We start from the raw sequence: 18,450 nt of genomic DNA on the forward strand, positions 1-18,450 counted from the left end.
GAGTCTAGTGGACTCCCAGCAGTACACTGGATTTCCTGTTGACTCACATTTTCACCTGCATTTGTGACTGTGTCTTATTTAGCCATTCTAAAGAGTGGGTTGTGAGCTTCTATTTCATTGTAGTTTTAATTTGCAGTTCCCCAATGAATGAGATTAAGCATGCTTATTTTCACTAGCCATTAAGAAATTCTCTTTTGTGAAGTGCCTGTTCAAGAGCCCATTTTCAATTAAGCTATCTTTTTCTTATTGTTTTATAAAAATTTTAAATATAAAAAAATAATTTATTGATTATGCTATTACACTTGTCCCAGTTTCCCCCCTTTATTCCCCTCCACCCTGTATACCCCCTCCTACCTGCATTCCCTACCTTTAGTTCATGTCATGGTCATACATGTAAGTTCTTTGGCCTCTACATTTCCTATACGATTCTTAACCTCCCTACCTATTTTCTACCTACCATTTATGCTACTTATTCTCTGTACCTTTTCCTTCTCTCTCCCCCTCCCACTCCCCTGCTGATAACCCTCCATGTGACCTCCATTTCTGGGATTCTGTTCCTGTTCTAGTTGTTTGCTTAGGTTTTTTTTTTTTTTTGGTTCAGTTGTTAATAGCTGTGAGTTTGTTGTCATTTTAGTGTTCATATTTTTCTCTTCTTTTTCTTAGATAAGATCCCTTTAATATTTCATATAATAAGGGTTTGGAGATGATTAACTTCTTTAATTTGACCTTATCTGGGACGCATTTTATCTGCCCTTCCATTCTAAATGAGAGCTTTGCTGGATAGAGTCATCTTGAATGTAGGCCCTTGCCTTTCAGGATTTGGAATATTTTTTTCCAGCTCCTTCTTGCCTGCAAGGTCTCTTTTAAGAAATCAGCTGATAGTCTTATGGGAACTCCTTTGCAGTTCCCATAAGAACTGGGAACTGTCTCCTTTTCTCTTGCTGCTTTTAAGATTCTCTCCTTTTTTTTTTTAAAGATTTTATTTATCTTTAGAGGGGAAGGAGAGAGGGAGAGAAACATCAATGTATGGTTGCCTTTTGTGCGTCCCCTGCTGGGAGTTGGCCTGCAGGGAACTGGACTACAACCCAGGCATGTGCCCTGACTGGGAATCAAACCGCGATCCTCTGGTTCGCAGGCCGGTGCTCAATCCACTGAGCTACACCAGCCAGGGCTAATTCTCTCCTTATTTTTAATCTTGGCTAACAAAATTATGATGTGCCTTGTTGGACTCCTTCCTCGGGTCCAACTTCTTTGGGACTCCATGAGCTTCCTACACTTCCTAAAAGTCTAATCTATTTCCTTTGCCAGAATGGAGAAGTTCTCCTTCATTATTTGTTCAAATAAGTTTTCAAGGTCTCGATCTTGCTCTTCTTCTGTTACCCCTATGATTTGGATGTTGGAATGTTTGAAGATGTACCAGAGGTTCCTAAGTCTCTCCTCATTTTTGTGAATTGTTTCTTCATTCTATTCTGGTTGGATGTTTATTTCTTCCTTCTGCTCCAAACCGTTGATTTGAGTCCTGGTTTCCTTCCTGTCACTGTTGGTTCCCTATAGATTTTTCTTTATTTCACATAATGGGACCTTCATTGCTACCTGGGTCTTTTTATGCTATTGAAGTACCTAGTGAGTTCTGGAGCATCCTGATAATCAGTGTTTTGAACTGTGCATCTGATAGGTTGGCTATCTCTTTGTTGATTTGTTGTATTTCTTTCTGGAGTTTTGATCTCTTCTTTCATTTGGGCCTTTTTTTTTTTTTTTTTTTTTTTGTCTCAGCGTGCCTGTTATATAGTGAGGGGTGGAGCCTTAGGTGTTTACCAGGGTGGGGCAACACAGTCACTGGGTTGTGACGCTATATGTGGGGGAGGGGTCTGAGAGGGAACATAGCTGCTTGCTCCATCTCTGTTGGTTTTCAGTCACTTCCATGGTTTCCCACAAGCAAATTGGGCTCTTCTGGTGCTAATTCCCATGTGGGTGGGTTTGTGTATATTCTAGGACCCTGTGGACCTCTCCAACAAACTCTCCCATGAGGCTGGGAGTTTTTTCCGCTGCCACCTCAACCCCCACAGGTGTTTTCAATCAAAGGTTTGAGGCTTTATTTCCCTGCGCTGGGACCCTGGGTTGCACGGTCTGTCTCGCTCCCCAGTGGTTCCTCCTGGTTTATCTGCAGATGAATCTGGTACCGCCTGGTCCAAAAGCCCCTGCCTTGCCCCAAGTCCTCTCTGCCCAGCTGACCATTTCCGCCCCTCCTACTGGTCTGGATGAATTTTTCTTCTTTAACTCCTTGGTTGTTGGACTTCCACACAGTTCGATTTTCTGTCAGTTTTGGCTGTTTTTAAATTTGTTGTCCTTGTTTTGTTTGTGTGAGGAGGCACAATGTGCCTCTTACCTACACCTCTATCTTGGCCAGAAATGGAAATTTTTCTATCTTAAGGATATAAACCTTTCTCATTTAAGTATTTTTAAAATACTTCGGGATATGAGCTGCCCTTTCCCTTCCTTGATGGTGTTTCTTAATAACCCATAATTTTTTAGCACAGTACACTCTATCAATCTTCTTTATAGTGTTTTCTTGGTGATATTTAAAAACCTTCCCTACTGCATGATCATAAAGATATTCTCCCACATTATTTTCTAGAGGCTTCTACCATTAGCCTTTCACAAGCAGCTCTACAATCCACTTGGAACCGATTGGTATGTATGGAGTGAGGCAGGCATCAAGATAAAATTTTTTTCCGTATGCCCTTCTTCCAGAATCATTTACTGAAAAGATGCCCTTCCTCCACTTTCCTAAAATGCTGCCTTTGCCATAAATCGAATGTACCCGTATACATGGGTTTGTTTCTGGGGCCTCCATTCTGTTCCTCTGGTCTATTTACCTATTCTGATTCTCAACATAGTCTTAGTTACTATACTTTGAAAAGTCCTGATTACCCAGTAGAACAAATCTTCTCACCTCATTCTTTTTTCTTTAAGAATTATGGCTATTTTGACTGTGCACACCCATATAAATTTAAAATCAGCTTGTCAAATCACACACACATAAACCTACTACTTATTAGGGTTTTGATTGAGATCAGATAAAATGTACAGAATAATTCGGGATCAAACACCAAGTACGCCAATCTAAAAATGAAGTCTGTTCCTCCAGCCAGGTTTCCAGTGAGTTGCTTTCTCCGTGGAGGTGGCACACGCATTTAATCACGTTTATCCTAGGTGTTTTGTGTTTTTGATGCTACTGGAAATGACATATGTTTAAAATTCACCTTGTTTTGTTGCACTCAGTGTTTTGAAATAACATTGCTTTTTGTTTGCTGGCCTCGTGTCCTGCAGTCTGGTTAAACTCAGAGCGTGAGGGCAGAAAAACAGACTCACGGATTACAACAGAGAACCCAGAAATAGAGCGACACATGCAGTCATTTTTTTGTTTCTACAAAGATGTCAAAGTATTTCATAAAGTTTACTCAGTCTACCTAAAAATCCTCAAGCCCACAGTGAAAGGATGTAATAAGATAACTGTTAAAAGCAGGTACACTAGCCAAAGTCAACTATTAGCAGCCAGGAAAAAAGTATAAAAAATAATGAATAGAGTAGACACAAAAGCCAAAGTATATTTTAAAGCTTAGTGCTTTTAGACTAGAAGGCAACAGTCCTTTGCATCCCTAAAAGCATGGAGCTTGTCTTAACAATATACTTTACCAACACGTGAATAATGCTTCCACTTAGTATGTAGCACTTTAATATTTACAAAATGCTTTAACCTTTAACTGCCCTGTGAGATGTGGAGAGCCTTACCATTAACAATCATTAACTTAATCTTCAATCACATTGTGTGTCCTCTATATGAAAGGGCATGAAATTAGCTAACACATTTCACAGACAGTCACACTCAAAATCTTTAAAGTATGGTTTTTAAGTTAAGACACTTAACAGGATAATAGGGATTTTAGAATTTTACTTGTACAACATATTCGAAGACAGTGCCTTAGAAAGGCCAGTCAGTGTTTCTGTAAGAAGCACTTATTTCCAAATCTCTCATTTTGGGGAGATTTTAACAGATGGGGTAGTATTTAGTATCATGTGCATGGAATTCTCCTTTTCATGGGTTCTTTTCCATTCTGAAACTACTGGGCTTTCCTAGCACAGAGAACATGAAATATGCTAGTACACCATTATCATAATGGTCTCTTGTTCAGTTGGTTTCATAAAACCACAGGAATTTGGTGAGATAACTCTAGAAATGGAAGTCTCTAGAGTTTATCCTCTATCAGGGGCCTCCAACCTGCGGCCCAGGATGGCTATGAGTGTGGCCCAACACAAAACCATAAACTTATTTAAAACATTAGGAGATGTTTTTGTGGTTATGTGTCTCAATGTATTTAATGTGTGGTCCAACAGAGCCCTTCTTCCAGTGAGGTCCAGAGATGCCAAAAGGCTGGACGCCCCTGCCACAAGGCTGAGAGATATGTCAGACTCATCCGTTTAATGGAAACAACAAATGCTCTGTTCTGCACCCCCCGCCCCCCGAATACTGTAAGCACATGCCTTAAGAACATGTTTACCTTAGGCTTTCAAGCTCCTTAAGCACTAAGGAAAGCTAGTTTAAGGTGTCAACACTGAAATCTCAGAATATCAGCAAGTCAAGCAACTTGGCTTTTATACAACCTCATGAAATAGTTCAATAAGCTCAATGATTAAAAGACATTGATGTTATATGCTTTCATTGACTTCTTTGACTTATCTGACAAATGAGAAACATCTTAAATTATTAATGAAGCTTTTACCCCAACCCTGTAGGTAAAACAGAGAAATGTCACAGGCAAAAATGAAAGTGATGTTTTATTAGTTTAAGGTAGCAACACACTAAATGACACATTTAGTGTACAGTATTATGAAACAAACTAAATAGCTGAAGACAAACAAAAACACCCAGATGTTTATTGTCAGTTTAAAATGAAAAAAAAAAAAAGAGTAGAGAATAAGGTATATAAGGAATTAATCTGAATAAAATTGTTAAATAAAACTTAAATAGGAATTAAAGGGACATCAAAGGCTTAATATAGTGCAGATGCATTATTTAAAAACTTGTAAGCTACACAAAGAAAATAAATTGACATAAGATTAATATTTACGGACTGAAAAAGAATTAATGTTCAAAGTATCTTTCTTTCTGAAACGAGTTAAACCAAGACCACGTGACTCACCCCAGCTCTGCCATGCCCTCTACAAATTCCTTTTTGCTGAATTCACACTGAGTCGCAGCCTTGAACTTCCATGCTATCACCAAAACGCTGATGCTGGCAGGGTCGAGGCTTAAATCATCACAAAACTGTTGAATCCCATCAATTCCAATTTTATTTTCATCTTGTGGGTCTACAGTTAAAATTAAGGGAAAAAATCAGTTATACTATTTTGAAAAGTATTATTAAAATGGGTTGTTAGACTCATACCTCTACTACACAGTTCTAGCAAGAATGTTTCAAATACATCAATCAACAGACTGCAATTTTTACTACATGTGAAGGACGGCAACAAATAGTAATTTATCCAGAACATACGCCTCTTTCTAAAGTCTAGGTTTCTGGATGTTAGTAGAAAAAAATCATTGTAGCTTCTTTGAGAAGTTTCATCTCAAAGATCTTCTTTTCATCATTAAGAAAAAATGTAATGTCCCTAAAGTAAAATAAAATTCAAGTTTACAAAATCTTAGTTTGTCCAAAGGCAAATTGTTACAAAAATACTGCACTGGTGAAGCATTTATAATACTTTAAGTTTTTATCACAACCCCACCGAAAGATTGATATTTTCATTTAAAAGTGATTTCATTTGCTTAGTTCTAATGCTATTGTACAATACTTATTTTCTAATCACTCTTACACATCCATGTTTAACCACTTAGAAATTCAGGCTTCTCCCACCCTTCATTTCTGGTTTATAAATAAAATTAAGAAACTTAGCATTTCCTTATCGGAAAATCAAATAGTAAAATCTATTAAGAGAAGCAACCCAGCAAGACTTCACCCAACTAGATCTAGTCATTTCAGACAGACTGTGTGCATCATAATATATTATTATCACAGTATGGGTGTTAACTCCGTCAGTTCAGAAGGTGCAAACAGAAAACTGGTCGCTCCTTTGCTTAAATAAAGATTAAGTGTGATAAACTTTTCTTCTGTCATACAAATTTTAATTTTGGTCACTTAAGTTTCATATATAACAATATGAACATATATATTCATATTTATATTTATAAATCTAAATGCATATCTAAATATATATTATATAAATATAAAAATGCATATGTCCAAGAGAGACAGATGAGCAAACGAATGAACCACAACTGCTTGTCCCACTCTCTTCCCCTCCCACTGTCTCACGGGCACCGGTGGGAGGGCAACCGCGGGCGCACGGGATGGAGCTTCTGTAAGATGCTGTCGCTTGTCTTTCCATGCCCTTAACATTGCAGATTTTTAGAGTAATAAAAAAAATTGGTCTACAGTGCTCTCATCTAATAAGCAATCTTGATAAATTTCATATGCAATAAAATTAAATACTTTAATTTCAAAAGCATTCATTTGGATATACTAATACAATAACCAACATTATATTTGTGAATAGTCTTTGAATCATATATTTATTTTTAGAATACAAAACAATTGTACCATACATGTACTTTAACTGACTAGAATTGCATGGATAATATTAAATAATGAAGAGATGAAGTTTAAAAAATGACAATTTTCACTTATATGAAAGTATTTTTTGAAGACATCTGCACATATTTGAATAAATTTTAAAATCTGCATACCATCTGACTTACAAAATTAGCTCAACAATTGACTTAGCCAAAATATATAAAGCACACTAAAGCTTAATTAAGAATAATGTTCACTTTTTCGAGAACTAAAAGTACATTTCTTTTTTTAACCATAGAATGTTTCTGAACCAAAATTTTTTAAAATAAAAATAACACTATTTTCTTTTTCTTTTTCAGATTTTATTTATTTGTAGAGAGAGGGTAAGAGAAGGAGAGAGAGAGAGGGAAAGAAACTTTGCCTCTCACGCGCCCCCTACTGGGGACCTGGCCTGCAACCCAGGCATGTGCCCTGACTGGGAATTGAACCAGCAACCCTTTGGTTTGCAGGCCATCACTCAGTCCACTGAGCTACACCAGCCAGGGCAAGAACATTATTTTCAATCTACTCTTCAGATCTAAAAAGACAGATTAAAAAAGTAAAACATGAAAATAATAAAAACTTAAATCTAAGGGAGTTATTCTGTTTGAATTAACACTTGTTTAAATCAGTATTTTTTTTAAGTTTTGGAACTATCAAGATTAGCCTTAGAAATTTCTAGAAAAAAATAACTCAGTCACCTCTTAAATCTTGCTGCCTCTCCCATTATAGCACAGATCTGACATTTGATATGAAATGTGAAAGACTGCTGAGTGGTTTGAATCTGTACACCTCTATCATGCAGACTTATTTTTGCAGCATGACTGTATTTTGATATGGAAAGCTCCATTCTAGGTGCTGATTTCAATAAAAATAACAACCTCCCCAATCTCCAATACAAAGCTCCCTTTAGTGAGAGCTCATCCCAAAGCTCGTGCAAGAACCGAAGTTGTTTCAGTGTTACAACGCCACGACACTGCTATAACGGAGGGATGGCTTTTACTGACGTGTCGGAAATATTTTTTATGATTTGGTACTGTTTTAAACAACTTTCTCACTACCAATATCATGGCCTTGATGGAGCTGCTCGGGGAAACCAAACACTGTATTCACAGGTGTAGCCAGCCACCTGGCCACGGCACTACACCACGGATGGCCCTCCTGCCACCAGTGATCCCAGTGAGGACAGCTGACTGCCCATCCATCTTTAGACTCCTCTCTTCTCATCCCACCCTCCTCTCTATCGATTAAGAGCTACGGTTCCACTTAAACTGACTGGATTTTGTGGCTGAATATCAGGAAGAGTAGGAACAGCATCTTGGAGGTCTTTTGAACACAGCAGCAGAAATTCAAGAAATGTGACATTCACTCTGTTCCCTAGAGATGGAGGCGAGTTCTCTACCATCTGCCCTTGTCATCACCGGCACCCTTACCTTTGTACCTGCTGTACAGCTGCTCCAGCTTCTTCTTGTCCACTGTGTTTCTCATGGAGTCCTTGTGGAATGAGTCCGGGTTTTGGAAGAAGTTGTCGGTGGCCACGTCTAGTTTCCACTCATTCTGTGTTAAGCAGTAGATGGCAGTTCTTTCGCCAGTCTGAGTAAATGCCATAAACTGGCGGACCTTGTCCTTCTGAGATGATTTAAGCTTATGCTTTGGGATGCAAAAGAAGCAGGAAAGCCAATGAAGCCAATCCAGAGGTTTGTTTCAGCATTCTATTACTAATGCCTATATTTTAACTGGACTTAGTTTTTTTCTTGTTGGGTGACTCAACTTCACTTCAGAATTACAGGAAAAGGCTTGTTCTTCATCAGTTAAAAAGACTGCACAGTCTTCTGAAAATTGAAACGACAGCATCTATATAGCAACAAATATGCAAAGGCTAATCTTCAAAAAATTACGAGAATCAGTATTTTATACAAAACACATTTTCATCTCTACCCAGTTCCATTTGCAGAAAGTACATTTTTTCTCAATCTCCGCAAAATCCCTCTCTATACACACACGTAGCCCCCTGATGAGATAAGGCCCGGCATGTGACCCAAGGCCTGACCATATCACCGCCGCCCATCTGTAGGGTTCTTTTTGGCTCCCATTAATTTCAGGCTCTAATGAACAGGAGGAAGGCTTCCCAGTTTGGAAACATCTTTTAAAGTTTTTCCCAGCTTAAAAGCAGCAGAACCACACTGATGAAAACATACACATATAATTAAGCAGCGTTAAAATAATTTACAAAAGTTCCAAAAGCAGCACAAAGAGACTGTTACAACTAAACGAATATGATACTAATAGCGAGAATGTCTGTGTACATGAGACAGAAATAAAATAGAAAAATAGGGCAGAGGCTGTGGGTAGGTAGTAAATAACAAAACTGCCAAGTAACTGTACTATATATAGTATATAATGAAACAAAATACATCTTAATTCCAGATATAGGATGGCAAAGTTTCTATTTATCTTAGGTAACTTGATGAAAATGACACTAGAAATAAAAGTGATTCACTAATTTCTGTAAATCAAATGGACTCAATCTATTAGATGCTAAGGCTTCATAATGGAAGGGGGAAATTTTACTTGTAAGAATTTATATTCACTCTTGTTAAAAATAAAGAGATGACATAATTTATAGAAACCTGAAATAAAATATAATTTACAAAATATGTAAACAGAAGACAAGATACAGATGAAAAAACTGAGAGGAGGCAAAAAGGAAAAATTAGCCAGCTAGGGATAAAATACAGACACACACACCACAGAGGAGAGCTGAAAGTTAGCTGAAAATCAGGCTCTGAGCTTCCCAGTCGCCAAAGCAGGAAGCAAAATAGGACTAGTTTGGAAAATCTGCTTTTATAAGATTTTAAAAACCTACCAGAGGCCCAGAAGTGGCACAGCTCCTCCTGGCACTGAAACCGGAAGGAGCTGCCTGCTCCGGCTGCTCGTGAAAAGGCAATGTCAACGTCCCCTTCGTACCAGACCGGCTGCTCACCCAAATGCCAACGATAAGCAGCAGAGCAAGGCTCCCGGAGCTTTTTCTTAAGGCGTCCCTCCATGCATGCTGACACCAAAATAGCGCAGTGCAATTCAGCAGGAGCACACATAATGCAGTCAAATGCATCTGACTGCTCTCCAAGTGTGGTCCGGGACCCCAGGTCCCGAGACCTTTCTGCGGCTCCATGATGACAACACTGTCTTCTGATGATTCCAAGCCCCTCTCTGCCTTGCTCCTTCTCACTGGTGGACAGCAGAGGCTGCAGAGGCCACATAGCTTGGGATATCACAACAGACCGAACACAGAGCACCCGAGAACCTATCTTGTTTTATTAAGCTACACATTAAAGGTATCTGCAGAGATGTAATGTAAATATGTAGTGGGTTTATTCTTGTTTTTAAGTACATAAATATTTTTAAACTTTCCATTTCAATGTCTAATACAGTACATACCGATGGCTACTATTCACACAAACAAGAGCTCTTTGGGGTCCCAATAATTTCTAAAGTGTATAATGGAACTGGGACTAAAAAGTGTGAGAATTGCTGATCTACAGTAGCACAGAAAATTAACATTTTGGCTACTTAGAACAAAATTGGTCATTTTGGGGGCTTAGGTCCCTTTTGTAATCTGATAAAAGTCACAGATCCTCTCTCCAGGAACACATGCGGTACACAGATATACATGTAATTCTTCATAAAATTTCAGCCCTTTCACAGAATGTTTAAGCCCATCTATTGGTTCCTCAGAGGACAGGGAAAGGTGGAACTACGATTAAGAACTGACGAGCTAGCTCAGAAGCCATTGATCTCTGTGGCAGCCACTAGATGCTGCCATTGCAGTGAAAGTGGCCACAGACAACATGCAAGTCAGTGGGCCTGCTGTGTGCATCAATAAAACTTTATTTACAAATATAGGCGGCTAGCCCGTCTGTAGGTTACAATCCTGAGCTATATTCTAGGGGAATACATGGAATACTCATATATATTCTATGCATTATTTCCTGAAATTGAGCCTTTGAAAAGGACTAGACAAAGAGTTCAAGGAATATTCTCTGGTAAGATCAAATTCAGCTAAATTAGGGCAGATCCCATAAGTTTTGACAGGAAGCCGACAAAAATAAAGCTAGTATATTTTTATAAAGCTGACAGCCTCCCCTAGGGAGGGTGGGCAAAGCCAAGGGTTACCTCAGAAAGCTTAAGATAGAAACAGATGTTCAACCTCAAAATGGTGCATCATTAAAAATAACCATGATATATTTATTCTGGAAATTGCCATCAATGCTAGATTTTAAAATTTTGTCATGGTTGTAAAACACTATTTGGTATAGATATACAATGAAATTCAGTCATAAAAAGGAATACAGCACTGATGCTATGATGTGGATGAACCTTGCAAACATGATGAGTGAAAGAAGTCACCTACAAAAGGTCTGATGCTGTATGATTCCATAAGGCAAGTCCACAAAGATGGAAGCAGGTGGTGCTTGTCAGGAGCTGGGGTGGGGGAGTGGTGCTAACAGGTGTGGGGTTTTCTTGGGGATAATGAAAACGTTTGGATCGAGGTGGTGGTAGCACACTGTTGTGAATGCACCAAGTGCAACAGAACTACACAATTTTTAGTAGGTAATTTTAAGTTACATAGATTCCACCTCAGATGAAATCCTATGTAGCACTCTCGGAACCTCCAAGATTAATCAACAGAATAACTAGCTGTCAGGTGACTTACTCAATTATCTAACCAGCTGTATACAACTGATAGATCCACAAGTAAATATCGACAAACAGCTGGAAGATAGGATGATGCCTAATCTGGAGGCACTTCTCTTGATAATAACCTCTTGAAGCCTTTCCTAATATGTGACCCAAAGTTGTATCAACAGTGTGACAGGGAATTGCTTTGTGAAAACTCTAGAAGAGGAGGAGCAGGAGTACATCCACACAGGCTACATGAAGTAGTCTGAATTGTTACTGTGCTAGGTTACAAAGTGGGGAGATCTGTGGATAGAGAAAGACACAGATCCCTCTTTTATGTATTCCAGGTGACTAATATGTCATAAGACAGATCCTATAACCTTGAACCTGTAAGTGGTATAAAGGTGCTGGTTCTGAATGAGCAAGAGTAGCTACGGGCCTACACTCAGCACATAACACGTCTCTGACTAGAATGAAAAGGAAGGGAACTATCATTAAAGCTGTACCAGTCTGATGTTTCCCATTACAAGTTTCTCTGTAAAATAATAGTGATTAAAACAATCATCATTAAGGTAAGTCCAGAGACTGTGTTATATTGGTAAACTACAAGTGCAATCTGGAAGAAAGGGAACTGGCATAAAGCTGTCTAGAAGAAAAAAACTCATAAATGAAAAAAATTATGGAGGAAAGAAGAAAGCTCTGGTCTATTTAGACAAGATGAAATCCATGTAAAATTAATAAAGGTCCATAAATTGGCAGGACCAGGGCCTAGCCTTCAGCTCTGATGGCCTTCACTGAGACTTACCATGCCAAGACAATTAAATTATTAATGGTAGCTTTTAAGAGGTGGGGGAAGGGCATTTTCTGTACTTCATTGTTTTATTCTGTGTAAATGTACAAAATTACTGAAATAAAAATCTGAATAATCCAGGAGAGAAATAAAAAAAATCTACAACCTATGGAAAGAGTCTCAATTATTTTAACTGTGACCTTATTAAAGTTGCTTACATAATCTGGGCACCAAGACTGACTGTGCATAAAATGAAAAAACAGCTATTCTTACAATGCCATTCCAATTAATACAACAATCTTCTCTTAGGATCAACTTACCAGGGGCTGCTAGGGCATCCATAATTACCAAATTAATTATATAAACTTGGTCCCTGTGACTCTATTTCAGGCGGGGGTGGGGTGGCAGTGGTGTTAAATTCAAGTGTTTCCTTTCACGCTCTTGGATCTCCAACCTCTGCAGTGGTTGCAGTCCTCTTCCTCAAGTTAAGCTCCTGCCCGCCAAGCCCCTTCTCCTGAAGAGCTGGAGAGGGGGATCTCTGCCTGCTGAGGTGGGCACACCCTGCCTGGGCAGTGCAGCTGCCTCACTAAGTCATCAAGTGCCTCATGGCTGCACTGCTGGTTTCTATGACCACTCTCTCTAACTTTGTTTCTCTGACATGCTCTTCCTCATCAACTTCTTGGCAAATCTTCCCACCGTGAAGTTCTGTCCTCAGGCCTCTACTCTTTCCCCTACACATTCCTCCTGGCCCCTCTCACTGGCCTCCCAGCACCATTAGGACAAAGACTAGTATTTCCTCCTGGGCCCTAGAAGACTGCACAATCTGGTTCCAGTCCCCTTACAAACTTCCTACTGTGTCACTTTTCCCTGGCTCTCTGTTTGTAGACAGGCAGTTTTCCGATTACTGCAGCATGCCATCTCCACCTGGAGTTCTTTCCACCTGGAGTACTGTACACATCTGGCTGCCCCTCCCACCTCACTCATTCTGGAGAGTTCAGTTCACATGTATTACTTTGGCTAAGCCTTATTCCCTCAGCATCTGACACCATGCACCTCACCACCTGGGCTCCTGGAACCTGTGCCACTACCTAGCACTTATCACAACTGTAATAAAATAGTTGTGTGTTTAGTGCTCATCTCTCCTGCTAGCTCCATGAATACCTCCAGCATCTTACACACTACCTTCCTTGCACAGAGAAACATCTGAATTTACTGAATGAATGATGAAACCCATCAACAACATGGTTTCCACTACCTTTCAAAGTAATTGCACATTTCCCAAAAAGTCTTTTCTGAGGTCAAGATCTATATCTCCTACCAACTATATGATCCCTCTATTTTCCCCTCATTACTATATCATCTTCCGGCACAAATCTGCTCTTCCCTCTATATTCCCCATTTTGGTTAATAACATCACCATCTGCTCAGATGTCCATGCCAGAAACTGCTGAGTCCTTTCTTTCCTTTAGTCTCCCTTTCTGAATAGTTCTGCAACTCTCACCCCTCCCTCCTCTCATCCTCCCTTTTCCTGCAGACAATCTTTGGCTCAAGTCCTTACTTCTTCCTCAAATTATTGCAACAGTTTCCTAGCTGGTCTCTCTGCAATCCTGACCCCTTCTGATCCAATTCCTATTCTCTTTGCAAAAGGATTTTTTACAAAATACAAACATGATCAATCCACACACAACCCCACTTCTTAAAAACCTTTGGTTCCAGTTACATCCTAGATAAACTCAACCAACACTCAGCATTCAATACAAGGCCCTGCTTGTGTAGTCCTGCCATTGTGGACTCTGAATTCCACGTTCCAATCACACTGAATTACTGGCAATTCTCAAAGACACTATCTTGTCCATTTCACCTCTGATAGGATGCTGCGTCTGTTCCAAATGTCCCTCCCTTCTAGTTTACCCTGCTGCTCTAGTTTCGGTGGAGCACTGGTCAGAGTCCCCACGCTTGCTTGCCCCGTGCCTCCATTCCGTCAAACCTTAGCGCTGCACTTAGGTCACCATGCAGGTCTCACCCTGGGCCATGCAGGTTCCCACCTGCGTGCCTCTCCACCTCCAGCAGCGCCCACTGCGAATAAGGGCGGGCAGCGACCCCGCCACTCCGGTGACCTTCGCGCCCCGCGCTACCCGGCTCGGGCTCCGGCCCCCGACCTCGGAGCTTCCCCAGCCCACAGTGCGCAGGAGGGATAGGGCGGAAGGCGAAACCACGGGCCACCTACCATTCTCCCCGTCGCTCCGCGCTTCTCACCGGCCCAGCCGTCTGCGCAGGAGCCCCGGCCACTACCCGTTCTGCTCCAGCCACTGGGTCCAAGTCCTTGCTCCCGGGACACTGGCCCTGGGAGGGGCCCAGGGGAGGGGCGCTAGGCAGACGTGCCGGGGAGGCGGGGACAGGTCGGGTCTACAGAACTCCAACTCCCGGCGTGCCCCGACTCTCCCGGGAGCGTACCAGCCCCAGGCCCCGCCCCTCCTCCAGGCCGGTCCTCCAGGCCGGCACTCCAGCCCGAGGTGGGGCCAGCTGGACCCACGCGCCCCTCCCCTCCCCCCCGACTCCGACGTTCACTGCACCGCCCAGGACCCGCGGTACTAGAGTCCCAGCTCTCTCCTACAAATCCCAACGAGCACCGCGCCACCCGGGAACCGACACTACCCACGCCCACCCTCTTAAGGGGGCCGCTACTTGGCTGCGTCGGGTGGCTCTGGGTGTCACCATACCTCACCCAGTCCCTGTTTCTGCCCCAAGGGCGATTCCGTCGTCCGCGAAGGGATGCGGGACAGCCGCTTACCTGTCCGTCCTTGGCCTTCCAGTGCTGGAGAGCCGGACCCGGGACGCGCGGCGTCCGGAATATCCTGGTGAGCGCTGTGCGGGGTTCGGGCTAGAGGCGAGAAGCCTCTGGTCCTGCCCGAAGTTCGGACCCTTGGGGCTCCCTCCCTGGAGACTTCCCTTCCCGGGGCTTCCTTCTGGGCGGGGTGTACTCCTCCCGGAGGTCTCTCTTTTTCTCCTTTCTAACACGGGCCTTTCGGCTCCTAGAGCCCTGCCCTTCATCTCTGCTCCTGCGCGTCTCGCCTTGCGGTATGTAAGGACGAAGGTTCAGGCTGTCTCACAACTTCTCGTACACACAGATGGACCTGGCAGTGGACCCCAGGATTGTGTTTAGGAGAGTGTGATGGGGCAGGGTTGCGAAGTGCAGTCTTTATTGGTAAAGCTGGGGAAGCCGTCCGAGTCCCCGCTTAAACAGCTGCGTGGGTTTACAGACCTTCAGCCAGGATGCATTCTAACTTAGGTATCAAGGTCTTGTTGCTGTAACCAAATAAACAGGGTCCCACAGAAGACCTGTCGCCTTCTGTGGACTGCCAGTTCTTGGCCATCTCCCAGGAAAGACAGGGAGACCCATCTCATCTTCACGCACCATAAACCGGGAGCTGCCAGTGTGGATCCCTTACTCCTTCCCCAAAAGGACTCTTCGTTGCAGTTCCTTTTTTATTCCCCTCCGTCTGCTTTCCTGCTTTAAAGAAAGAACAAATGCAGGTGACCTCCAACCTGCTTCGTAGGCCCTGTGTCTTAGTGCTTTTGGAGTCTTACCGAATAGCACCCGAATAAATATAATGGCTGTTTTAAACACCCCGTTGGATCACCATCTCTGACGTTCACATATTATTAGGTCGTGTAATGATCTAGGTATAAGGGAGCTCAGCATTTTCGCATTTATACATTTTTCTGATGTATAAATATGGATCAGAGTATCTTAGAGGTTCCACATTTCTCTTGTAATATTAACTTTTTAAAAAGTAGTGTCTCAGTGATTGGGATTCCTCAATGAAATATTTGGTTTTTTGTAGAATTTAATTAACAATGAAATGCCTTAAACATTTTTAATGTATAAGAATTTTCTTTCTTCCTGTCTCCCTTTCTTTCCTTCTCCAATTCTTTTGCTAATTAGATATGAATAAGCATAAATTGCATTTACAGGATAGTAAGTGCTTTAGTTTTTAATTAATATACTTAACATCATTAAATTTGTTAAAACTTAAAATATGCATGTTAAGATAAATCCTCCACAGATTAGACTGAGATGTATTATTTGTGTTGCGGAGTTTTCTCACTAGACCATTCCATTAGCTCCTCCTTTGTTGCCTGTTAAATTCTTGTTTTTTTTCTTGAATCTCAGAGTATTGGTATCACGAAGAAATTCTAATTTTCAACCATTCAGTAGAAATATTCCTTATATTTTCATTTCTCAGAGGGAGCTAAATAACTGGTACTGGACCTCCCTGTTCTTGCCACACCCACATCGCTTGCCTAGATTCCTGCACACAGCCCAAGCTCCAGGTCAGTGCCCCTACACCTGGGGTCCAGGTTCAGCTGGGTGAATGGGGCTGCCATCCTGGCTTGGGTTGTCTGGCAGGCGAAGGTGTTAGGTCCTCTGTGGGACCCTGTTTATTTGATTGGCTACAGCAACAGGACCTTGGCACCTAAGTTAGAATGCACCTTGGCTGAAGGTTTGTAAACCCACCCAGCTGTTTACCTGCTGACTTGGGTGGCTTCCCCAGCTTTACTGATAAAGTCAGAGCCCAGCCCAAGCGGCCTCGGCCAGACACACAGTGGGGGCTGCACTGGTGCAGTGAGTAAACTACTGTAGATTCTTCCTCAGCAGTTTGGTCTGGTAAATATGAGGCAGTGGGTCTGGAAGGTCCCAAGGAAGAGGTGGAGGAGGGTCCTGTGGCTGCATGGGAGCAGGAGGCTGCGCAGCAGAGCTGCAAGGTTTTCAGATTTTAGTCCATTATAAATAATTGGAAAAAAGAGTAGCTGCTTCAGTTCTCCGCCGCCGAATTTCCCTTTTACCTAAGTGACTCCTTAACCCTCGTGCTCTGGGCTCTGTGGGGCCTGACGCGGGTGCCTGAGGAGGTAGTTTCCTCACGGACCCTGCAGTCAGGGTGGGGCTCCCGGTTAGTTAGGGGTGTGTGGAAGAAGTCTTTGACCCCAGTGATTTTGCTCTGAAAAGGCCTGCTCTGAGAGTACATCAGGATGCTCTGCTTTTGAGCTTTTCATCCGCTAAATGATAAAGTGACATTTCTGAATTGCTAAAAATTCTCTATAGAATAATAAGAGTGATGTGATTATTTGTAAAATGACAATGAATAAAAGTAGTTGAAGTTTTTTTGAATAGGCTTAATGGTGAGCCCATTTGCCCTCTTACTCTAAATTTGTTAAGACATTTATTTTTTTTAATATATTTTATTGATTATACCATTACAGTTGTTCTATTCCCCCCCTTCATTCCCCTCCACCCGCACCCTCCCTCCCCCACCATTCTCCCCCCCTTAGTTTATAACCACGTGTCTCAAGTTCTTTGGATTCTATATTTCCCCCACTATTCTCGCCCTCCCCCCTATCTATTTTCTACCTACCATCTATGCTATTTTCTGTGCCTTCTCCCCCCTTCTCCCCCTCCCACCCCCCGGTTTCTAACCCTCCATGTGTTCTTCATTTCTATGGTTCCACTCCTGATCTAGCTGTCCTCTTGGTTTGCTTTTGTTTTAGGTGTGGTTGTTAATAACTGTGTGTTTGCTGTCCTTTCACTGTTCATATTTTTCATCTTCTTTTTCTTAGATAAGTCCCTTAAGCATTTCATATAATAAGGGCTTGGTGATGATGAACTCCTTGAACTTGACCTTATCTGAGAAGCACTTTATCTGTCCTTCCATTCTAAAGGAAAGTTTTGCTGGATAAAGCAATCTTGGCTGTAGGTCTTTGGATTTCATGACTTGGAATACTTCTTTCCACCCCCTTCTTGCCTGTAAGGTCTCTTTTGAGAAATCTGCTGACAGTCTGATGGGTACTCCTTTGTAGGCGACTGTCCCCTTATCCCTTGATGCTTCCAGGATTCTCTCCTTCATTTTGGTCTTGGCTAATGTAATGATGATGTGCCTTGGTGTGTTCCTTCTTGGGTCCAACTTCTTTGGGACTCTCTGAGCTTCCTGGATTTCCTGGAAGTCTATTTCCTTTGGCAGACTGGGGAAGTTCTCCTTTATTATTTGTTCAAATACGTTTTCCACTCGTGGCTGTTTCTTTCCCCCTTCTGGTACCCCTGTAATTCGGATGTTGGAACGCTTATAGATGTCCTGGGAGTTCCTAAGCCTCTCATTTTTTTGAATTCTCATTTCTTCATTCCTTTCTGGTTGGATGTTTTGTTCTTCCTTCTGGTCCATTCCATTGATTTGAGTCCCCGTTTCCTTTCCATCACTATTGGTTTCCTGTGCATCTCCCTTCATTTTAATTAGTTTAGCCTTCATATGTTCCTCT

The 18,450-nt window shown here is 41.8% G+C and overlaps 2 protein-coding genes across 10 annotated transcripts in view; one reads left to right on the top strand and one right to left on the bottom strand.

The window, feature by feature from the left end:
* Positions 1 to 14,533, bottom strand: part of DCUN1D2 (defective in cullin neddylation 1 domain containing 2) — a 38,566-nt gene extending 24,033 nt beyond the window's left edge. Inside the window, exons 1-4 of one of the 7 annotated variants that reach the window (XM_037042078.1) lie at positions 14,369 to 14,530; positions 9,538 to 9,723; positions 8,105 to 8,321; positions 5,202 to 5,370 (exon numbers count right to left, since the gene is read on the bottom strand). In XM_037042078.1, coding sequence (XP_036897973.1) covers positions 5,202 to 5,370; positions 8,105 to 8,321; positions 9,538 to 9,723; positions 14,369 to 14,371 — 575 coding nt within the window. In that variant the 5' untranslated portion in view covers positions 14,372 to 14,530. Of the gene's footprint in view, positions 1 to 5,201; positions 5,371 to 8,104; positions 8,526 to 9,537; positions 9,724 to 14,368 lie in introns of those variants that run through there. The other 6 variants (XM_037042079.1, XM_037042080.1, XM_037042081.1 and 3 more) reach the window with 6 other exon arrangements.
* A 182-nt stretch (positions 14,534 to 14,715) lies between these two features.
* The window catches only part of SLC9D1 (solute carrier family 9 member D1), a 50,057-nt gene continuing 46,322 nt past the window's right edge, over positions 14,716 to 18,450 (top strand). For 2 of the 3 annotated variants that reach the window (XM_037042086.1, XM_037042087.1), the window contains exon 1: positions 14,716 to 14,999. The gene's annotated coding sequence lies outside the window, so the exon portion shown is untranslated. The remainder of the gene's footprint in view (positions 15,000 to 18,450) is intronic. The other variant, XM_037042088.1, reaches the window with a different exon arrangement.

This window comes from Sturnira hondurensis, unplaced genomic scaffold, assembly GCF_014824575.4.
Source record: "Sturnira hondurensis isolate 20B ecotype Veracruz unplaced genomic scaffold, ASM1482457v3 Scaffold0003681, whole genome shotgun sequence".
Taxonomy (NCBI): Eukaryota; Metazoa; Chordata; class Mammalia; order Chiroptera; family Phyllostomidae; genus Sturnira; species Sturnira hondurensis.